The sequence below is a fragment of the Brassica oleracea genome, chromosome C5 (genome assembly GCF_000695525.1).
Source record: "Brassica oleracea var. oleracea cultivar TO1000 chromosome C5, BOL, whole genome shotgun sequence".
NCBI lineage: Eukaryota > Viridiplantae > Streptophyta > Magnoliopsida > Brassicales > Brassicaceae > Brassica > Brassica oleracea.
This window is the reverse complement of record NC_027752.1, coordinates 15,060,426-15,083,538: the sequence shown is the minus strand read 5'-3', so window position 1 is coordinate 15,083,538 and position 23,113 is coordinate 15,060,426. Positions and strand designations below refer to the sequence as shown.

Below are 23,113 nucleotides of genomic sequence, written 5' to 3'. Positions count from 1 at the left end.
CTTTTTCAGTCACGATCCATTTTTACCTCTTCGGTCATGATTCATTGGCACTCCTTTGGATATGACTCGTTTGCACCCTTTCATTCACGATCCATTCACGTTCTTTCAGTTACGATCCGTTCACACTCATTCGGTTACTATCCGTTTACTCCTTTTGGTCACGACACGTTTGCACTTTTTTGTCACAACCCATTTGCAATCTTTCGGTCATGACCATTTGCACTCTTTGGTCACGACCCGTTTGCAATTTTTCGGTCACGATCCATTCGCAACTTTTCGGTCACGATCCATTCGCAACCTTTCGGTCACGATCCATTCGCAACCTTTCGGTCACGATCCATTCGCAACCTTTCGGTCACGATCCATTCGCAACCTTTCGGTCACGATCCATTCGCAACCTTTCGGTCACGATCCATTCGCAACCTTTCGGTCACGATCCATTCGCAACCTTTCGGTCACGATCCATTCGCAACCTTTCGGTCACGACCATTTGCAATATTTCAAACACGACCATTTGCACCCTTTCGATCATAACCCATTTGCACGCTTTCGGTCATAACTCATTTGCACGCTTTTGGTCATAGCCCATTTGTATCCTTTTTGTCATTGTCAAGATCCATTCGCATCCTTTTGGTCAAGATTAATTTCACATCCTTTCGGTCAAGAACTGTTTGCACCCTTTCGGTCAAGAACCATTCACACCCTTTCGTTTATGACAGTTCACAGCCTTTCGGTCACGATCATTTTGTACATTTTCGGTGATAATACATTCACACCCTTTCAGTCACAACACTTTCGCACCCCTTGGATCATGATACGTGTGTACCTCTTGGATCATGTTCGTACCTCTTAGATTATGACGTGTTCATATCTCTTAAATTACAACACATTTATACCTCTTTGTTGATGACACTATATAAATATTTATAATTTTTAATCAGTGTTAATATGAAAAGTAAACTTATATGAAATTTTTTTGTATTTATTAGTATTGAGATGAAAATTTATGTCTTTTTTTGTTTTTACTTTACTCATATCTATATATTAATACTTCATAAATATTTGTAATTGTTTTAAATAGACCTTTTATGTTGGCCAGAAAAGATCATACTCTTATATCACCAACATCATGGGTGACCTTTATCATTCTCTTGGTGATGTTTCGTTCTCACATTTTCAATAAGGATCCATTCTTACATCTTTTGTCATGATCCATTGACAGTGACACACCTTTGGTTACGACTCGTTCGCACCCTTTCAGTCAAGATCCATTCACACTCTTTTGGTGACAAATCGTTCACACCCTTTTGGTTACGATCCGTTCACACCCTTTTTGGTCATGACCCGTATACACTTTTTTGGTCACAACCCATTCGCAACCTTTCGATCACAACCATTTGCACCCTTTGGTCACGACCTGTTTGCAATTTTTCAGTCTCGCAACCTTTCGGTCACGATCTTTTGCACCCTTTCGGTCAAAACCCATTTGCACCCTTTGGTCACAGTCAAGATCCGTTCCCACCTTTTCAGTCAAGATTAATTTCACATCCTTTTGGTCAATATCCATTCGCACTTTTTCGTTTATGATCATTGGCATCTTTTCGGTCACGACCGTTTTGTATATTTTCGGTCAAAATACATTCACATTCTTTCAGTCACAAAATGTTCATACTCCTATCAAGATATGTTTGTATCTCTTGAATCACAACACGTTTATACCTCTTAGATTATGATGCGTTCATATCTCTTAAATCACAACACATTTGTACCTCTTCGTTGATGACACCACGTAAATATTTATCATTTTTTAATCATTGTTAATATGAAAACTGTGTCTCTTAAGTTTTTTTTATGAAAAGTTATTTTTATTAGTATTGAAATGAAAATTTATGTCTTTTGTTTTTACTTTATTCATATGTATGAATAGTCACATCTTTCAATTTAAAGGTGGTTATTTTGAAATGATACTTATATGAATAGTCACAACTATTAGCCACATCTTTTCAAATTAAAAGTAATGATTTTGAAATGATATAAATATAAATAGTCACAACTTTTCATTTAAATAATTACATATTTTAAAATTAAATTCTAACTAATGCACAACTTTTGAAACAAATAACGAAAAGACACAACTTTAACAAGAAATAATCCTATAAAAATATACAATTTTTCAACATTGTTTGGGGTTTTCATGTAAAACATTTAAGAGATGCAACTTTTATGTATAAAACTTAAGAGATTCAAATTTTCATATTAATCAATACACTGATTTTTAGAAATAAAACAATTGTAAATATTTATGAAATATTAATTAATAGATATGAGCAAAATAAAAACGAAAAGACATAATTTTTCATCTCCATACTAATAAATACAACTTTTCATATAAAAAATTAAGAGATGAAACTTTAATATAGAAGAATAGTCACATTTTTGCCAGTTTAAAGGTGGTTATTTTGAAATGATACTTATATGAATAGTCACAACTTTTCAATTGAAATAGTCACATCTTTTTAATCTAAAGATAGTTATTTTGAAATGATACATATATGAATAGTCACAATTTTCATTTAAATAATTACATCTTTTTAATTTAAATACTAACTAATACACAACTCTTGAAACAAATAATGAAAGGACATATCTTAATATATCTAATGAAAAGACACAACTTTTAACAAGAAATAAAGTTCTTATAAAACACACAACTTTTTAACATTGTTTGGGTTTGCTATTATTAATTGTTTTTTTCTTCACCATTTCATTTGATTAGTGAAAATTATGCTTTGAGAAGGTATGGACATTAGACTATTTATAGATTTTCAAAAATTTGTTTGAAGAGTCACATATTTTGAATTAAAAGGTTGTGTCTTTTTGTAATAATACTTATATGAAGAGTCACAACTTTTTAATATAAATGGTCACATTCTTTCAATATAAATAGTTATTTTTAAATGAAAAGACACAACTTTTAATTGTTGAAAAGATACAACCTTTCAACATAAATGGAATTCACAACCTTTTGAATTAATTGGGATTGCTATTATTAGTAGATTACTACTGACTGATTAGTGATCATAATTTCTTATAATAAATGTTATCAAACAAATTTGAGAATAATTGTAATTATGTTAAGTAGATGGACATGAGCATTCTAACAAGTCTTGGTCCCTTTATCACTAGTACGTACATAGACTCGAATCTTGTAAGTAGTCAAGCCAAATCGCTACAACAAAACTTCCTCTTGATTTCTTCTAATGTGAATCACTTCTCATTAAATAACTAATCTTTAAATTTTTTTAGATCATATGCACTTGCAGATTTATCTCAAACATAACTTGCATAAAAGTGTAAGTCCATTATAATAATCAACTCAATTCTCTTAAATCTCTCTGCATACAACCCCTCCCCCCTCCTCTTCCCCCTCCCCACTTTATATATAAGGATAGGAGAATTACAAAGATTGTAATTTGTAATGAAAAATTGCACTCCTTATACAAACATAACCTCGTAATTTGCAGGGATGAAAATTGACATTTTTAGATGATGTGTTTTTTTTAATGGCACTTTTACCCCTATATTGATATATCACGGTGAAAATGTTTTTTTCAATAAAAAACACTATAATCAATATATGCTTTGTTTCTCAAATAAAAAAATTGTTCATCTCTCTTCTTTCACATTTACATTGTTTACATCAAAAAAAAGAAATGATGAACAGCTCCACCTCTCTCTCTCTCTCTCTCTCTCTCTCTCTCTCTCTCTCTCTATCCTCCTCCCTTCATCTTCCATGACCTCTTCATCTAAATCCCCTTTGTTTCCATCGACTGGTGTTTGCCCATTCCTCAGTTGGGTCGTCCCATCGAAGTTCTCTGAGAATATCTCACGAGAGGTTCCATACTCACAGAGCTCGTGTCTCCGCCTCCGATTGTGTTCCTCCTTATCACCAATGATTGCCTGAATGGTCAGAGATACTCAAATCTCAAAAGGATGAGTCTTCACCAGATCGCTCTTCTTGCTGAGAACTGGAATTAAATACCTTTTGGCTGGTAGTATGTCATGTTTTAAATTTGAAAGTTTTTGTTATTTCCAGTTTTAATTGATATCGTCATATTCCGATTGAAGCTTTACTTAATGAGGAGTGTTAATGACGACCATGATTTTGTTGTACATTCATGGTAAATTTTGAGAGAACCTTTTATTATCAGAAACAGTGTTAGCCGGATAAATATAATAGAAAATATTTTTTTTAATGGGCTCACACTTTTATCATCCGGTTACCATCTTTTTGTTTTATTAGAGTTAAACGAACAAATTGGAACATAGCCATTCTTAGCTCAATCATACATAACATAGCCCTACCAAAGTGGGCAGCGAGAGTCTAACCCGAGGAGATATGACGAGAGAACTCGCTTTGGCTACTCGGGTTTGTCATCAGAATGGAGAGTGAAGGAACATAGCCCCCGAAATGAGGCATATTCTGAACATTATGGACGTTCTGAATCCTCAGCTAAATCAACGAGACGATCCCCAGACTCTCAAAGAACAATTACTGAGGATCATCGTGGTATGCGAGACACTGGAAGAGGCCGGAAGTCCACTATGCCGGAGAAGAATAAATCTAGACTAGAGTGGAAACCGGTAGACCAGAATCAGAAAGAAACGCACACTGATAGAGATCGACACCAAAGATCAAAGGAAAAATCAGTAGTGAGGAACCTAGAACACTCGGAGAGAAGGGCCAAAGACAGCACTACGCCACCAACCATCCATAAGAATCTCCCCCTGGGAAAGGAAGTCACAGCAACACTAGGAACATATCAGCTTACGAATGCACACTCCTCACTCGTACAGCTGGATAATAACATTAATAACAACAAGGTTCTTTCTGATGAGGATATGGAAGATCAAGAAAATGATCGGGAGGCTGCTAAAAAGGGAACAAACAAGACGAATGAGGAGGAGCTGCCATTATATACCGAAGAGGAGATGGATAAATTTGCTGAGGAATACGCAGGTACAGAGATGGACGAAGACATGATTGCTGACGATGACCTCTTGGATGAACTCGAAGTTGAGAAAGAGGTGGGTAAAAAGATTGGAACAGAGGACCATGTTCCGAAACGTCAAGAAGACCCTCTGACTAAATCAACTAATGGAGAGCAGAATAAGCGGAAACCAGTCTTGGGGAGAGACCAAGAAACACGAGCGGGCACAAAGGAGCATAAGGATGGAAGCAAGGCAAAGGTCCCCACAGGGCAGAGTAAGAGAAGAGGTCTGAGAAGCCTTGATAGCAAGGGAACCTTAGCATCCAAGAAGCTTGCTGTAAGAGGCCGTGCTTCTCCAAAGGGTAAACTAGTTCGTTCTAGCTGTGCTCCTATAGAGAGAAGCTCCACCTCGCACCGCTTCCCTCCCAATGAGGTGTACCCGTCTTCAATGAAAAACAAAAGATCGTCTGCTGCTTCAGGTTTGGTGGGGTTCCAGAAACCACCCAATCCTCAGATATGAGTGCAATCGCTTGGAACTGTCAAGGGGCGGGAGCCTACTTGACTAAGCAGCACCTGCGGGAGTTGCACCGTTGCTTTCATGCTAATTTTCTTTTTCTTTCAGAAACAAAAAATATATTTTCTTTTTTTGCAAGACTTTCAGATTGAGTTTGGTTATGATCATTTGTTCACCGTTGACCCTTGTGGTCGTAGTGGTGGACTGGCTTTATTTTATATGGATGATGCTGCGGTTGATATGAAATTTTCTAATAATCGTATGATTGATATAGAAGCGCAGCTGGAGGGACACAAAGTGCACATTACCTTCGTGTATGGAGATCCGGTGGTGGAACACAGTGAAGTGGTATGGGAACGCCTACTAAGTATTAATGCGAATAGAACTGGCCCATGGTTACTTATGGGAGACTTTAATGAGATCATGAAGAACGAGGAAAAGAAAGGAGGAAGAAAGCGACCTGATTCTTCTTTTCTCCCTTTTAAGAATATGATGGCCGGCTGTGGGATGATAGAATTCCCGTCGGTGGGGAACCCCTTCTCATGGGCAGGGAGAACCCGAGCTGGTAGAGTGCAATGTCGACTTGACAGAGCAGTAGGCAATGAGGAGTGGCATGATATTTTTTTCCCACACGTTTGTGGAGTATTTACTGCGTTGGGGTTCTGATCATCGGCCTATTTTGGCTCGTTTCCTAGTAAAAGCAAAATAGAACAAACGATGCTTCAAATTTGATAGAAGATGGCTAGGAAAGGAAGGGTTTCATGAGACAGTGCAGTCGGAGTGGGATTCAGCGAATCAGGATGGTCATGCAGGTTTGTATGATAAGATCTGCTCGACAAGAAAGGCAATATCTCGCTGGAAGAGACGAAACCCGACAAATAATGCGATCTTGATAGCGGAGCTCAAGGAACGACTAGAGAAGGCACAAGAGGATGATTTAGTATCGAGCGAAGAAGAGCTAGAGCTCAAATGGAAACTCTGTGCGGCATAGAGGGAAGAAGAATTATTCTGGAAACAAAAGAGTAGAATGCTACGGTTAAGAGGAGGAGATCGAAATACCAGATATTTCCATGCTAAAACAAAGCAGCGACGAGCTAGAAACCGGATCACGCGAATAAGGAACTCTATGAATCAATGGGTGGAAACATAAGAAGGTATCGCGGCCGTAGCATCAGAGTATTTCCAGAATCTCTTCACAACTTCAAAATCCTTCTACTATCGAAGATACTATCCGGTATATTACCGAGTCTGTAAGTACAGAAATGAATCAAAATCTTACAAAAATCCCTCACGATGAGGAGATACGGGAGGCAGTATTCGCAATTAATCCAGAAAAGGCCCCTGGCCCCGATGGAATGACTAGTTTATTCTACCAACGTTTCTGGAAGACCATTGGGAAAGACGTGTGCTCGATGGTGAGGGAGTTCTTTATAACAGAAGAGTTTGATGCAAGACTTAACCAGACGAATATCTGTCTTATTCCAAAGACAGATATGCCAACATCGATTACGGAGTTCCGACCCATCAGTCTTTGTAATGTTGGGTATAAGATAATTTCAAAGATCCTCTCATCCAGACTGAAGGGAATACTGCCGCAGATCATCTCGGAGACACAATCGGCCTTCGTGGCTGGTCGGTTGATCACAGATAATATCCTGGTAGCACAAGAGATGTTTCATGCACTTCGGATGAACCAAAGCTGTAAAGGAAAGTTCGTCGCTATTAAGACCGATATGAGCAAAGCTTACGATCGGGTAGAATGGAGCTTTATGGAAGCTCTACTGCTCAAATTCGGTTTTTATGCTTGGTGGGTACAACTGATTATGAAATGCATTTCTTCGGTATCCTATCAAGTGCTGATAAATGGTGAATACAAAGGAGAAATCACTCCATCGCCCTTTCTCTTCATACTTTGCACTGAGGTCCTGATCTCTCATATTAAACATGTTGAGAGTACGAAAAAGATAGCAGGAAACAAGATAGCGAGAGAAAGCCCAGCCATATCCCATCTACTATTTGCGGATGATAGCCTTTTCTTCTGTAAAGCGGAGCAATCCCAATGCGAGGAACTGGTTCAAATCATCGACGTCTATGGGGAAGCCTCAGGACAACAACTGAATAAAGAGAAATCTTCAGTTATGTTCGGTTATAAGGTCATAGCGTCTACTAAAAACGAAATGAAAATATCTCTCGGAATCTCAAAAGAAGGTGGAATGGGAACGTACCTGGGAGTGCCAGAAAAGATTTGTGGTTCGAAAAAGAAAGTTTTTTCCTACGTTCAGGAGAGATTGAATAACCGTATCAACGGGTGGTCGAGTAAGCTCCTATCCAAAGGAGGCAAAGAAGTACAGATCAAGGCAGTAGCTCAAGCGACTCCAACCTATACGATATCTTGTTATCTACTACCACAAGATATATGCCATAAACTTTCCGCCGCAGTGGCACGATTCTGATGGAGTACACGGAATAATAACAAAGGTCTACATTGGGTAGCCTGGGATAAAATCTGTGTACCGACGGAAGAAGGAGGTCTGGGGTTCCGTAACTTCCATGACTTTAACTTGGCTCTTCTAGCCAAACAGGTCTGGCGGTTGCTTGTGCTTCCAGATTCTCTACTAGCTCGGGTCTTGAAAGGTAGATACTATAGACATTCTAATCCGCTTACAACAGCCAAGGCTTATAATGCTTCGTTGGGGTGGAACAGCCTGATGGCAGCAAAGCAAGTGCTCCAGGAACGGCTCCGACGGACGATTGGCACGGGGGCAGATACAAAGGTATGGGAAGACTTATGGATCCCTACTGAGATAGCCCGGCCGGCAATTCCAAGGAATGGAGCGCAAGACCCTGCTCTTAGAGTCCATCACCTTATCGACTTTGATAGGAAGGTCTGGAATGAAAACTTGCTGCATGAGTTTATCGACGCAGGAGATATTCCCCAGATCCTGTCCTTGAAGATAAGTCGGACATGAAGAAAAGATAGCTACACATGGGATTTCACTAAATCTGGAGCTTACACAGTTAGATCGGGCTATAAAATAGCAAATCAACAGCGAAGAAGACTCCAAGAGAATGCGACAGGGGAGCCAAGTACGACGGCCTTGAAGAAAGCAATCTGGACACTCAAATGTCCCCGTAAGATAAAGCACTTCCTGTGGAGCGTACCCTCTGGATATGTGGCATCAGCGAGTAAGTTAAAAGAGAGACACTGTGGAACGGATGAAACATGTCAGAGATGTGGAGAGGAAAATGAAACAATAAACCATATTTTATTTGAGTGCCCCTTGCAGCTCAGTGCTGAGCGCTCTCATCGATCCCGACAAATCCGGGCATTTTCCCGTGCTCTTCTATCTATGCGAATATGGATACACTTTTGGGCTACATCATAGAACCTAGGATGCAGGCAGCAAACGTCTCGATGTTCCCGTGGTTGTTGTGGTTCATATGGAAAGCTCGCAATGATATGTGTTTTACTGCAAAGAACGTATCGCCTTTGGACACAGTTCAGCACGCAAGGCAGGAGACAGAGGAGTGGAGAGTTGCTCAAATAGTCGAGGAAGTCATCGAGGAGGAGCAGGTGGAGCGGGAGCTAGAACAACCGGTGGTACAGCCAGCTCGGTGTAGATGGAAGTGCCAGGTGGATGCTTCTTGGAAATCGACAACAAAAGGGGTAGGAGTCGGCTTTGTACTGCTCGACGATGACCGCGTGATCATGGTGGGACTTAGGAACTACACTCGAGCAGCCTCTCCCTTACAGGTGGAAGCGGAGGGCCTCAGTTGGGCCATGAAGGAGCTGCTCCATCGCGACTTCAAAGACGTTAGGTTTGAGTCTGACTGTCAACAGCTGGTCTGAATCATCCAACAAACATCACCGTGGCCGGCTCTTGAACCGGAATTGGACGAGATTGATTTCTTTAAATCAGAGTTCTCAGAGTTCTCAATATCTTTTATTGCACGTTCTGAAAACATCCGTGCGGATTGCTTGTCAAAAGCAAGTCGATCACGAGATAACCCCTTTTCTTTCGTAGACGTTAAGGTTCCACACTGGCTAGCTTATGAAGCTCGCTTGTTTGAACCTTTAGCAGATTAATAAAATAAGTTATTTGATGCCAAAAAAAAAAATACATAATTATATTTCAAATATTATCCGTTTACGAATTGACATAACCATCATCAGATCCAATAGCCGGTAATTTTAACTCAAAACATTAGTCAATATGTAAAGTATCCGGATAAATCACAATATAATCATGCTAATTTATGAAAATATAAAAAAACCACATTTAACCGTGTTAATTTACATATCAACTATATGATTTGATATTTATTAGCCGGCTAAAATAAGTCAAAATAAAATCAAGGAAAATAAATACAAAAACATATATTTGTTAACCGGCTAAAATAACTTAATATCTAGAAACATATACATATTAGCCGGCTAAAATAAGTCAAAATAAAATCAAGGAAAATAAATACAAAAACATATATTTGTTAACCGGCTAAATTAACTTAATAGCTAGAAACATATACATATTAGCCGAACAAATATACTGCGTGAAAAGATTTACTCAAATGCATAAAAATATATTTGGTAGCCGGCTAAACTAACAAATACGTAAACATTAATAATTCATGTTAGCTGGCTAATTATTATATTATCTTTGCGCGATGAACGGTTTTCATGGGGAGTACGGTTTTCTTGTTGCGCCGTCCTTGTGAAGATTTTGGTGTCGACGAGCTTGTGTTAGGGATGTCGGTTCTCCGGGACATCTCCCTCTTAGACGTGAAGCTCTTCTTGGCCTGTAGATTTTAGAGTTTGTGCGCGGCGATGTAGGATGCATGTGACGGCGAGGAGCAGCTGAACTTTACAGAGGAAGTTTGAGAATCGGCTCTCTGTAGATTCCGGTGGTCGAGGCGCGGAGCAACTCCGGGGATAACTCTTTTGGTGAAGACTAATCATGGATAGATCGATGTCATGTTTCAAACACACCGGCTGCCGAGAAGCTGCGATACCCATTCGCGTTCGTCGAAGCTGGGGCAATAGCTCTTTTGTCTTCTTTCTCTCGCTCTAGTCTTCTCTCTTTAAATTTTGATGTGCTTATGCTTGCTCTTTTTTGTTGAATCTACTTGTCGAGGGTTTTGATGTTTCTTTGATTTCTCCTGGTACCATAATATATATAAATGTATGCTTTTGCCAATGTCCCTTTATCAAAAAGAAATAATTTAATTTTGCTTCTTTAAAAAAAAAGAGAGAGATACAAGTGATAGGGTTATCAGTGTATTTTCATACCCACTGGTGATGGACTCCACCACTTTTTTCCATTCTTGCAAATTTCACTATTATTGTATATTTTTTTGTGTAAATTGTTATTGTAAATACAATCATACTTGATACTTAGAGTACCCCATTGGTGAACTCCCCGAATCTCGATTCCGAAAATCCGCTTTTGATTATTATAAATTTTTTTTTTTTGATTTTTTTTTTGAAAAAAAATTAATAAATCAAGTAATCGCGAGCCGTCACATGTCAGTGGATCCGCGAAGAGTGTTGATACAGGTTCATAAAAAACAGGTTATTATATTAAATTTTTTTCTTAGAAATAAACAGGCGTCTCAAGCTCCCTTTCGTCTTCCACCTTCCTTGTGGCACCAACGACGATTGACGATTGAAGCAAAAGGAGAAACATCTCTCTCTTTGAAGTTTCCGCCATGGTTCTCCGATCAGAAAACCTCTGGACGTTCCTGATAACCGTAGCGATTATCTGCCGCGTATCTCAATCTCTCCACTTCGAATTGCGATCAGGTCGAACAAAATGTATATCGGAAGACATAAAAAGCAATTCAATGACCGTCGGTAAATACACCGTCGTTAACCCCAACGAAGCTCACCCTTCTCCTCCCTCTCACAAGATCTCCATAAGGGTACTCTCAAAATCCTTTCTTTCTTTTTATATTTTTTTGAATTTTTGAAATTTTGAATATACACAGGTGACATCGAGTTACGGGAACACGTTTCATCACGCGGAAGACGTGGACTCGGGACAATTCGCGTTCACGGCGGTTGAAGCTGGAGACTACATGGCTTGTTTCACTGCCAACGGTCATAAGCCTGAGGTGACGTTGAGTATCGATTTTGATTGGAGGACGGGTATTCATTCCAAGAGCTGGGGTAGTGTCGCCAAGAAGAGCCAAGTCGAAGTGAGTCTTTCCATATTGTTTGGTAATACCTCTATAGTCCTGTTCTTATGCTTGTGTGTTGTGTTCGTAACCAAAGGTCATGGAGTTTGAGGTTAAGCAACTGATTGAAACCGTCAACTCGATTCATGATGAGATGTTTTATCTCAGAGACAGGTAAATAAAGTTTCTCTTTTTTTTTTCTAGTCGTTTCAATGTTTTTGAGTATGAGCTTGTGCTTATAATGTGATGAGTTTTGTTTTGTTTGTCTCAGGGAGGAAGAGATGCAGAATCTGAACAGGGGTACAAACTCCAAAATGGCTTGGTTGAGTTTCCTCTCTCTTTTCGTATGCTTAGGAGTCGCCGGAATGCAGTTTATGCACTTGAAGACGTTTTTGGAGAAGAAGAAAGTCATCTAAGATGGTTAGTTAGATGGAACAATCCCACTCTTGCTTTTTCATAACTCAAGATTATTCCTTGGTTTTTTGTATATTTAGATCTTTGTAGCTTGAGCATGTCCCCTTGGAACTGGAACTTAAGTGAATGTGAAACTGTTTGCCATTTTACACACACTAGAGATATGATCAATAAGTAGACATCTAGCCAGAAGCAACTAGAGAAAATGCAGTCAACAAGAAACTTGACAGATAGATAGAAAATATTGTAGTGTATCACACCACAGGACAGCAGTCTCAAAGTTTGGTGCAAAATTTAAGCACAGGAATTGCTTCTTCATCCTCCCAAATGAGTTCCAACAGAAAGGACTGTCCTACCTTTACGCCATGAGCATCACAGAACTCTCTCCATCCTTTTCCAAGTCGCATTATTCCGATGTTTCTGTTCTGATCCAAAAGATCCACCACCTGTTTTTTCACTCCATCTTTGTCTAACAGAGTTATCTTCCCTGGCTTGTTGATGCCATTCACCCGTGTGAAACCCAGCGGGAGCATCTGCGCAAAGATTTGTCTTTAACCAATAAAAAAACAACTGACCAAGAGACACCCTTGAGGCAGAGTTGTGCATGAGTTTACCAGTTTATAGGTTTTAAGAGCTCTCGGTGTAAGAGTTAATTTCACAAATCGGTCTTGACTATATGAAGATGAAGCTCTGCATCTCGAGCTATTCTCCCTTTTCACCATCTCAAAGCTTTCCTCTGAGCTGCCCTCGTCTTCAAAATTCTCCTCTTCACTTTCTTGGGATTCTCCGCTGCTAGTATCAGAGGAGAGGGAGTTTACATCATCACTTTCTTCTGAGCACTCTAATGGTATTTTGCCGTGGTTGTAACTGCACAACAAGAGAACAGGCTTGTCCCCAGTTTCAACCACTTTAAACATAAAGGAATCTCCAGTTTTGATCCCGTTTACTTGGCAGAAAGTTTTCCAGCCTGGTCCAAGATAAGTATGGTCGAGTGATTTGTAGTATCTCAAACCTAAACTCCATCTTCCTCCACATTCACTCTTTAAAATTATCTCACTGAGTCCTTTCAGACCATTTGCATTCACAAACTTCCTCTGAATATACTGCAAAACGACACATGCATATCAATATACAGAACTACAAACAGCATTTTAAATTCCAAAAGGTGTGAATGAAAACTTTTTATTTTTTGTAACACGTGTGAATGAAAACTATAATGTGAGTTTATGTATTCACCAGTTTATCAGTTCTTAGGCTATTAGAACTGATAGATCCCACATAGTAAGAATGGTGCAATGAGGGTTCTGGAGCTGGTTCTGCAAGGGACAAACGGATAACTGGAGGTGCAGATTTTCCGACCAGTTTGAATGTATAGTGATGACCTTGGTTCATCCCATTCTCAGCACAGAATCTTCTCCAGCCAGGTCCGACAAGAGTCTGCACGCTTGCTTTGGTGTATGTAATATTCAAATTCCATGATCTTCCTTCCTGGTTAAGAAGAACGATCTCTTTACCGCTCATGTTATCCAGACCGTTTGACCTCGAAAAACTAATTGGTACATACTGCAATCCCATCACACCATTAGATTTAAAGCAGCTCAGTTTAACTAAGAGATATTTTGCTCGAATTGTAGGAATCTAAATCTAACCAGTCGATCAAATCTTAGACTAGAGGGTGAGACATGTGCCATAAAGTGAGAGTGATCTGATGAAGACTCTTCTTTCCTTCTTGGCTTCTTCTTCACTCTCTTTCTCTTCTCTCCTGAACTGTTTTCTGTAACTTAAAAACAATAAAGAAATCTCTAATGAAGCATTGGCATATAGTCCCAAAGTTTTATGAAAAAATTACATATCTATAAGCTTTCAACTTTGTACATTTTTTTTAATATATAAATCATTATTAAATTGTCTATAACTCTAAAATCTCTGCCATGTGAATTTGAATACGTTAATAGAACAAAAGTGTACCAGTATTGTTGGTCTGATCTTGACTATCATCATTGATGTTGTGAGATGATGCTGAAGTATATTGAATGTCACAGCAACTTGGTCCGAAAGCTGTGACATGAAACACCATCTCTCCTTCATGTCTGAAAATGGTGATGTCACCTATCCGAAGATCATGCCCTACTGCAAAATCTTCCCAACCATCTGTGAGTCTCACGCCGTCTACCTTCACTAACCAAGTTTTAGTGGACGCATCTGTTGTCAGTTTCGCAGTCTTGATGTGGTCGTTACTTAATCCTTGGACGTGCTTCAAGAAGAAAGCTACAGGAATGTTCTGCACCAAACATGCAACAAAGGTTAAGCAAATGAAACAGTTTTCTTGGAGCGCAAGAAAGAGATAAGAAGAGTACAAGGTGAGTGTGAAAGCCGGGAAGGAGAGGTTGGAAGAAATGTGGTGTCATCGGAGAGCGAAGAGATTGATCATCAGCCATTGTTGAACACTTCAATAGAAAATCTCTCAATAAAATCTTTATATCCTGAGCAGAGAAAATAATAGGAAGGAATCTTATGGTGGACACAGAGTTTCATAAAGGTGAGAACTTTTATAACACTTGTCTTCTTTATGGTCTTGAATCTCTCTCTCTCGAGGTGGACGACATAGATGGTGTTTACAGTTACCTTTTCCAGTAACTCTTATGACACCTGTCTTCTTGGTCTTTATCTTTCTCTACTTTTTATAGCCGTTGATCTTCGTGAAGAATTAGCCAAAGACAGATATCAAAATGACAAGACACACAAAGACACAGATATTGTACTATTTAGGGGATTACAAGTTTCGAGCTTTTGAAAAGACCAGTAAAGAGGAGTTGTGTCACGAATGTGTTGTGCCTTGGAGATGAAGCTACCCATTTTATAAATTGCTCACCTATATTTCCAGTTTTTTTAATGCCCTCGGAACAATGTGTTTGGTATAAATACTTTGTAAAAATGGCATCTCAATAAATAATATAATTTTCACAATCTTTAGTTAGTAGGAATAAGGATAATGAAATAAATGAAGAAAATAATAGGAATGAGGAGGAAATATGTCTTTTTAAAATTTAATAAAAATGCTTTTTGTTTAAAAAATGAGAAATAAAAAAGAACCTATGAAAAATAATTCTTTATAAATGGTGTAATTTGTATGGAAAGAAAAGAAATTTGTTATTCTCATTCATGTTTTGGCCACCAGTTAAAGTGTACGTAGTCGGAATGAAGAGCCAATGATCTTCGTGAAGACTAAAGACTCTACATAAGAATCTAGCTAAAGACTGATATCAAAGTGACAACAACACAAACAAAGACAGAGATTAGTTTCGAGCTTTTGAAAACCTAGTAAAAAGAGTTATTTCACGGATGGGTTATGCCTTGGAGACGAAGCTACCCATCTTATACATTGCTGAGGTATTTTTTCAGTTTCTTAAATGCCAATAAAGAAGTGCTTAGTATAATTACCTTGTAAAATGCTGTATATATATATTAAAGAAGTGATTTTTTAAAATACTAGGAAGCCAAAGCATATATATATACACATATATATTATATATAAAATTAATTTTATAAAACTTATGACTAAAAATATATGCAAGATCTTGTACACTTGGATCTATTTGGCTTGAGCATGTCCTTTTGGAACCGGAGATTAAATGAATGCCAAAGTGTTCGCCATTTATTTTTACACACACACTAGAGATATGAACCGTAAGTAGACATCTAGCCAGAAGCAACAAGAGAATAATATGCAGTCAACAAGCTGCTGCAACTTAAAGAAACTTGACAGAGAGTAAGAAAATATTGTACCACAGGAGTCTTCTTCTCTGGGCACAGCAGTCTCAGAGTTTGGTGCAGAACTTTAGCACAGGAATTGCTTCTTCATCCCAAATGAGTTCCAACAGAAAGGACTCTCCTACCTTTACACCATGAGCATCACACAACTCTCTCCATCCTTTTCTAATTCGCATGGTTCCAGTTGATTTGTTCTTCAAAAGATCCACCACCCATTTCTTCACTCCATCTTTACCTAACAGGATTATCTTTCTTGGCTTGTTGATGCCATTCACCCGCGTGAAACCCAACGGAAGATGCTGCGCAAAGATTTGATTTTAGACACACACACACACACACACAAAAAAAAAGAGATACAATAAACAACCTTAAGACAGAGTTATATATGAACTTACCTTTACAGAGGTTTTAAGAGCGTTCTGTGTAAGAGTTAATCTCACAAAACGGTGTTTACTATATGAAGATGGATATTTGCATCTCAAGCTACGCTTCCTTTTCTCCATCTCAACGCAGTCCTTCGAGCTGCTATCGTCTTCAAGACTCTCCTCTTCACTTTCTTGGGATTCTTCTCCACTGTCATCTCCGCTGCTAGTATCTGAGGAGAGGGAGTTTACATCATCACTATCTTCTGAACACTCTAATGGTGTTTTCCCACGGTTGGAAGTGCACAACAAGAGAACAGGCTTGTCCCCAGTTTCAACCAGTTTAACCATAAAGGAATCTTCAGCTTTGATCCCGTTTACTTGACAGAAAGTTTTCCAGCCTGGTCCTAGATAAGTACGGTTGCTTGATGCGTAGTGTCTCAAACCTACACTCCATCTTCCTCCCCATTCATTTTCTAGAATTATCTCACTGAATCCTTTCTTCAGACCATTTGCAGCCACAAACTTCATCTGAAGATACTGCACAACCACACATGCATATCAATAAACTAATCAAGAAAAAGCATTTTAAGTTTCCAAAAAGTGTGTGAGTTTATGTATGCACCAGTTTATCAGTTCTTAAGCTATTAGAAGAGACAGATCCCACATAATAAGAATGGTGTAGTGAAGATTCTGGAGCTAGTTTTGGATCATGTTCTGCACGGGACAAGCGAAGGACTGGTGGTGCAGATTTTCGGACAAGTTCGAATGTACAGTGATGACCTTGGTTCATCCCATTTTCAGCGCAGAAGCTTCTCCAGCCAGGTCTGACAAATGTATGCATGCCTGATTCGTTGTATGTAATATTCAAATTCCATGATCTTCCTTCCTCGTTAAGAAGAACGATCTCCTTACCGCTCATGTTGTCCAGACCGTTTGACATAGCAAAACCCTTTGGTACATACTGCAATGCCAATAATTCGATTAGGGTCTCTCCTACTAACAAATTTAAACTACTCCCTCCGTTTTTACGTTTTAGAAATGTGTTCGTAAATTAAATAAATATTTGTTTTTTATATCTTTAAGTAAAAACATTTTATTCGTAATTCAACCAACAAAAAAATAAACCGATGGTCATATAATATAAACTTTTAAGAAATTTGCATAAAGTCAAGTGTCTGAAAACGGAAGGAGTAGTAACTAAGAGATATGTTGCATGAACTGTGGTAATCTAATCTAATCTAACCAGGCGATCACAACTTAGACTTGAGGGTGAGACATGTGCCACAAAATGAGAATGATCTGATGAAGACTCTTCTTTCGTTCTTGGATTCTTCTTGACTCTCTTTCTCTTCTCTCCTGAACTGTTTCCTGTAACTTAAAAAAAAAATAAAGACATCTCTAACTTGCATCTTTCTCTGCAGAATTTGAGTACATTTCATAGAACAAATTGTACCAGTATTGTTGGCCTGATCTTGACTATCATCAATGATGTTGTGAGATGATGCTGAAGTATATTGAATGTCACAGCAACTTGGTCCAAAAGCTGTGACATGGAACACCATCTCTCCTTCATGTCTGAAAATGATGATGTCACCAATCCGGAGCTCATGCGCTACTGCAAAATCTTCCCATCCATCGGTGAATCTCAAGCCGTTTATCTTCACTAACCAAGTTTTAGCGGAGGCATATGTTCTCAGTTTCGCAGTCTTGATGTGCTTGTTTCTTCCTTGGACGTGCTTCGAGAAGAAAGCTACAGGAATGTTCTGCACCAAACATACAACAAAAGTTAAGCAAAGGAAACATACATCGTGCTTGGAGCGCAAGAAAAGAGTTAAGAGTACGAGGTGTGTGTGGAAGCCAGGAAGGAGAGGCTGGAAGAAATGTGGGTTGGTTGGAGAGTGAAGAGATTGATGAGCCATTGTTGAACACTTCAAGAGAAAACCTCTGAAGATTGATGAGCCATTGTTGAACACTTCAAGAGAAAACCTCTGAAGAAATCTCTAATGTCTATATCATGAGCAGAGAGAATAATAGGAAGGAATCTTATGGTGGACCCAAACTTTCATAAAGGTGAGAACTTTTATGACACTTGTCTTCTTGGTTTGAATCTCTCGAGGTGGACGATATAGATAGTGAATAATTTCGAGTTACAGTTACCTTTTCCAGAAACTTTGTTGTCTTGTCCAAAAAACCATGTCTATCCAATAGAAAAATATTGCTTTTAAGAGCCGTTGATCTTCGTAAATAATCTTTGCTAAAGACAGATATCAAAAAGATAACACACACAAAGACACAGGTATGTCTTATTAGGGGATTGCAAGTTTCGAGCTTTTGAAAAAACTAGTAAAATGGAGTTATTGTCACGAATGGTATGTGCCTTGGAGATGAAACTACCATCTTATACATTGCTCGCGCATTTTTCCAGTATTTCAATGCCCTAGCAACAATAAAGTGCTTGGTATAAATACTTTGTAAAAATGGCATTTCTATAAATAATCTAATTTTGCAGTCTTTAGTTAGAAGGAATAAGAATAATAATAAATGAAAATGAACAGGAATGAGTAGGGATGGGAAAATAAACCGAACCCGGAAACCCGAACCGATAAAAATTAATCCGAACCGATCCGGATCCGACATAAATACCGAATGGATCTTGTTTTATGGTACATAGGTCCGACCCGAGCCTAAATGGATACTCGATAGAACCCGAAACATTCAAAATTCCAAAAAAATAACTTGTACCAAACATGATCTCAATTCCTAATATGTATCCCAAATACACTAAGATATTATTTAACATCGAAAATACATCTATTACATGAAAGTTGATGGTTGAAGGTGGCGGTTGAAGTTTGAAGTTTGAAGTTTTTAAATTTTAGTTTTGTTTTCATTGAATAATGTTTCTCATTTCATTTCACGAGAACTTGGTTTTTGTTTTATACTTTTATTTATTTGGTTTTGTTTCTATCAATAACTATGTTTACCTTTTATTTGATTTTGAATGATCACATTTGATGTTGTTTTCATATTTTTGAATCAATTTTACTTATGTTTTCGTTACAAAATAGGTACAAATCATAAAACTGAAGAACCAATTTTACTTATGTTTTGGTTATAAAATAGATACAAATCAGGTACTTTTAAACCGAAGATCCGGTTAGGACTCAAACCCGAAAGTACATTGGGTTGTACCGGTTTTTTTAAGATTTACTTACTCCGACCCGAACCTGATAGAACCTTAACAGGTCCTGAACCAAACTTTCACATAAACTGAATAGGGCTGATTTTGATAAACCCGGAAAACCGAGACCCAAGTGGACAAAACCGAAACTCGATTGGGACCCCGAATGCCTATGCCTAGGAATGAGGAGGAAAATATGTATTTTCTTTTAATTAGATAAAAAAATGTTTTTGTTTAAAAAAATGAAAAGTAAGAAAGAACCTATGAAGCATCTATCTTATTAAAGTATATAAGTATTTTAAGCTTTTGTTTGGCAACATATATAGGAGTTAAAAAAAATAGTAATGTTTGGAAACGTGAATAACAGTAAGTTAGGAAAAAAAAAGTAATGGCCTTATGCTATAAAAAAAATTAGAAGTCCATTACATTATATTAAAAAGTAATTGGTATATGTTACTTGATATACATATTCAAATTAAAATAATAATTTAAAATTAATTTATATTAAAAATTCATTCAAAAATATACATATATTCAAATTTTTATTTTCACTAACATATTTTCCAATAACCATTATAAAAATGTTTTCAATATATATAAGAAAAATACAATACAAAGCTCAATTTCAAACACCAACTTAAATTATGGTTTTTATATTTCACATTGAAATTTAAAAATATAATATATGTGATTATTTATACGATTGTACGTATAAAATATATCTATCTTATTAAAATAGAAGTACTTTAAGCTTTTGTTTGACAACATAGATAGCAGTTAAAAAAATAGTGATGTCTGGAAACATGGAAAGCAGTAAATTAAGAAGAAAAAAAATAATGGACTTATGCTATTAAAAAAATGGAAGTGCATTATTACATTATATTAAAAAGTAATGGGTTTATGTTACTTGATATACATATTCAAATCAAAATAATAATTTAAAATTTATTTATATCAAAAATTCATTCAAAAATATATAATTATTCAAAATTTGATTTTTACTAACATATTTTCCAATAACCATTATAAAAATTATTTCAATATATATAGAAAAAATACAATACAAAGCCCAATTTCAAACACCAAATTAAATTATGGTTTTTATATTTCACATTGAAATTTAAAAATAAAATATATGTGATTATTTATATGATTGTACATATAAAATATTATTAATTATAAGAAAATTTATTTGATGGTACGTATAAAATACGGTTAATTATATGATAACACATATTTTTGTAACCTATTATGACACATATAAGATATATAATAGTGATTAGGGGTGGGCGTTCGAGTTCGTTTTCGGGTCTGTTTGGAATTTCGTGTTCGGTTCAGATCTTTGGGGATTTGGTTTGGATTTGGAAAACCAATTTAAATTGGTTTGATTTAAATATTTGGATAGAGAATTAATAATTATTTAAGTATTTTTGGAGTTTTGAGTATTATTTAACTATTTTATATATTTACATTTGATTATTTGTATATATTTTCGAGTATTTAAATGAACTTAAAAGTATCATATATATTCTGGATGTTTTTATATATATTAAATCTAAAAATAATTAATATATATAAGTATATAAATCTATGTTTTTATATATATTAAATCTAAAAATAATTAATATATATAAGTATATAAATCTATGTTTTTATATATATTAAATCTAAAAATAATTAATATATATAAGTATATAAATCTAAATAATTCAATAATTCAGATATTTAATCAATTTCGGTTCGGATTTGGTACTACTTATTCGGATTGGGATCGGTTCGATTTTTCGAATTCGAGTTTTTTTGTCCAACCCTAAATAGTGATATAAAAAAAATAGCATCATATTTTTTTAAATACATTTGCGTGTGTGCGCGGATCAAAATCTAGTTATTCTTTATATTGATGTAATTTTTATTGAAAGAAAAGAAGCTTATTATTCTCGTTCATGTTTTGGTCAGTATTTAGAGTGTAGCCGGAATGAAGAGCCATTGATCTTCGTGAAATAATCTACACAAGAATCTAGCTAAAGACTGATATCAAAGTGACAACAACACAAACAAAGACAGAGATATTTCTAATTTTAGGGGATTGCAAATTTATTGTCACGGATGGGGTAATGCCTTGGAGATGAAGCTACCCATCTTATACATTGCTTAGGTATTTTTCCAGTTTCTTCAATGCTCTAACAATAAAGAAGTTCTTAGTATAAATACCTTGTAAAATGCCGTTTTATGAATAATCTAGTTTTCACAAATCTTTAATCAGTAAGGTCCATGTCCCTATTCATTCATTAGGAGAACTATCTCACTGAATCGTCTATCCAAGCAAAGAGTCAAGACCATATTTGATCTCACAAACCTTTCTTACAACATACTGCAAACAGATTTAACACAACTTAATATCGTCAAACAAAAACTGAAAAAACATACAAATTAGGGGTTATTGACATTCGCTACCTTGGTAGATTTCTATCACCTGTGCAAAAACAAACTACCAAAAGTTCATTAGTTGAATTCTGATTATTATTATGCATTAATTATATTAAAGTATCTCTTGTGCTGTTGTGCATTAGTGTTTGTTATCCTACATTACATCCGTTCAATCCTTACTTGTTTTGATAGACTCTACTCAATCTTACATCTGAACAGGTTAGCTTTTCTAAGTCTATAGATCTTACAAGTAGCTTTCTAATTCCATGTATACATTCAGCCGTAAATGGTAATTTCAACTTTTATATCTCCACTCTACATTGAAACAGAATCTTATGGAAGCAGAAAAAAGGTTTTTTTTTTTAAAAAATATGAAGCTAAAACATGTTGGAAGTGTGTATCCAATTATATATAAATATATATATATATATTAAAAATAGAAAATTAATTTTATAAAATTTATGACTAAAAATATAGAGAAATAACCTTAGATAGCCTCAAACTAAGTTTCTCTTCCCAAACTAGCACTCAAGGCCCAAAGTCACAAAAATGAGTTTCATTTAATGGGATCATTTACTCTTATGTCTTTTTCCTCCTCTCTGATTAATTAAATTAAAACAAAAAATTGAAATCAGGATTTCAAAATCGACGTCGTCTCTGACTCTCGGCGTCGTCTCTCCGACTCTCGACGTCGTCTTTCATCCCCGACATCATCTTCTCAGGCGTAACTCATATCCATTGCCATTATCTCTGCCGTTGGTCATCTCCTCCGCCATTATCTCTATCGTTATCATCTTCTTTTGTTTTCCTCAGATTCAATCGTTGCTCCGCTGTCTCAATTATACTTTTGATTTCATCGTATTAAAGGTATCTCATATCAATGTTACTTTTTCAATTCTCAATTTGATGTTTGGAGTTGTCTTCTTGTGAATCGGGCTGTTAGGCTTTAAGCTTGTGACGATTTGTTTTTATTTTAGCTCAGTTACGAAATCCTTAATCCATGGTACATTGACATTAGCAAACTTTATTATCAGATTGTTTGAAGCTTTTCGTTTGATATGTAATGGTGTTATTAGCTTCTTCTGAGAGGCAATTATCTGAAATAGTATTTTATTGTTGTTCTCTTTGATTGAAATAGTTGTATAAAAAACTTTTAACATATTTTTGAGTTTTTCTTGTGATTTTTTTAACAGATTATGGCTGAAGTTTTTTTGTGTCTGTAGACAATGGAGCTCAAAAGAATCTCTCCAGTGGGAGTTTAATGTTGATACGAATA

The 23,113-nt window shown here is 36.6% G+C and overlaps 4 protein-coding genes across 5 annotated transcripts; 2 read left to right on the top strand and 2 right to left on the bottom strand.

The window, feature by feature from the left end:
• Positions 1–8,863: 8,863 nt before the first annotated feature.
• On the top strand, positions 8,864–9,355 carry LOC106344595. Its single transcript, XM_013783946.1, has one exon. It carries the CDS (start codon positions 8,864–8,866, stop codon positions 9,353–9,355), a length of 492 nt encoding a protein of 163 aa, XP_013639400.1.
• A 1,740-nt stretch (positions 9,356–11,095) lies between these two features.
• Positions 11,096–12,242, top strand: LOC106343855 (transmembrane emp24 domain-containing protein p24delta9). Its single transcript, XM_013783186.1, has 4 exons — positions 11,096–11,424; positions 11,491–11,700; positions 11,777–11,853; positions 11,951–12,242. The coding sequence occupies exons 1-4, from the start codon at positions 11,212–11,214 to the stop codon at positions 12,093–12,095; spliced, it is 645 nt and encodes a 214-aa protein (XP_013638640.1). The 5' UTR covers positions 11,096–11,211; the 3' UTR covers positions 12,096–12,242.
• An 87-nt stretch (positions 12,243–12,329) lies between these two features.
• Positions 12,330–14,531, bottom strand: LOC106343854 (B3 domain-containing protein REM17-like). Its single transcript, XM_013783185.1, has 6 exons — positions 14,451–14,531; positions 14,062–14,374; positions 13,743–13,867; positions 13,330–13,656; positions 12,708–13,196; positions 12,330–12,626 (listed from the first exon to the last, which is right to left on the bottom strand). The coding sequence occupies exons 1-6, from the start codon at positions 14,529–14,531 to the stop codon at positions 12,369–12,371; spliced, it is 1,593 nt and encodes a 530-aa protein (XP_013638639.1). The 3' UTR covers positions 12,330–12,368.
• Positions 14,532–15,745: 1,214 nt separating this feature from the next.
• On the bottom strand, positions 15,746–18,184 carry LOC106343853 (B3 domain-containing protein REM17-like). Of its 2 annotated transcripts, none has more exons than XM_013783183.1 (6): positions 18,071–18,184; positions 17,683–17,992; positions 17,473–17,603; positions 16,852–17,190; positions 16,260–16,766; positions 15,746–16,163 (listed from the first exon to the last, which is right to left on the bottom strand). In XM_013783183.1, the coding sequence occupies exons 1-6, from the start codon at positions 18,146–18,148 to the stop codon at positions 15,912–15,914; spliced, it is 1,617 nt and encodes a 538-aa protein (XP_013638637.1). In that variant the 5' UTR covers positions 18,149–18,184; the 3' UTR covers positions 15,746–15,911. The 2 variants fall into 2 exon arrangements, with proteins under 2 accessions (XP_013638637.1, XP_013638638.1); XM_013783184.1 differs by having other exon boundaries at positions 17,473–17,597.
• Between the last annotated feature and the right edge of the window lie 4,929 nt (positions 18,185–23,113).

Excerpts from the sequence above, each read along its gene's own strand:
- LOC106343854 (XM_013783185.1), bottom strand. The coding sequence starts at position 14,531 with ATGGCTGATGATCAATCTCTTCGCTCTCCGATGACACCACATTTCTTC. Across the intron at positions 14,375-14,450 it reads CCGGCTTTCACACTCACCTT|AACATTCCTGTAGCTTTCTT; the intron begins GTACTCTTCTTA and ends TGTTTGGTGCAG. Across the intron at positions 13,657-13,742 it reads GTCTAAGATTTGATCGACTG|TATGTACCAATTAGTTTTTC; the intron begins GTTAGATTTAGA and ends ATGGGATTGCAG.
- LOC106343855 (XM_013783186.1), top strand. The coding sequence starts at position 11,212 with ATGGTTCTCCGATCAGAAAACCTCTGGACGTTCCTGATAACCGTAGCG. Across the intron at positions 11,425-11,490 it reads CTCACAAGATCTCCATAAGG|GTGACATCGAGTTACGGGAA; the intron begins GTACTCTCAAAA and ends GAATATACACAG. Across the intron at positions 11,854-11,950 it reads ATGTTTTATCTCAGAGACAG|GGAGGAAGAGATGCAGAATC; the intron begins GTAAATAAAGTT and ends TGTTTGTCTCAG.
- LOC106344595 (XM_013783946.1), top strand. The coding sequence starts at position 8,864 with ATGGATACACTTTTGGGCTACATCATAGAACCTAGGATGCAGGCAGCA.
- LOC106343853 (XM_013783183.1), bottom strand. The coding sequence starts at position 18,148 with ATGGCTCATCAATCTCTTCACTCTCCAACCAACCCACATTTCTTCCAG. Across the intron at positions 17,191-17,472 it reads GTCTAAGTTGTGATCGCCTG|TATGTACCAAAGGGTTTTGC; the intron begins GTTAGATTAGAT and ends TTGGCATTGCAG. Across the intron at positions 16,767-16,851 it reads GCTTAAGAACTGATAAACTG|TATCTTCAGATGAAGTTTGT; the intron begins GTGCATACATAA and ends GTGGTTGTGCAG.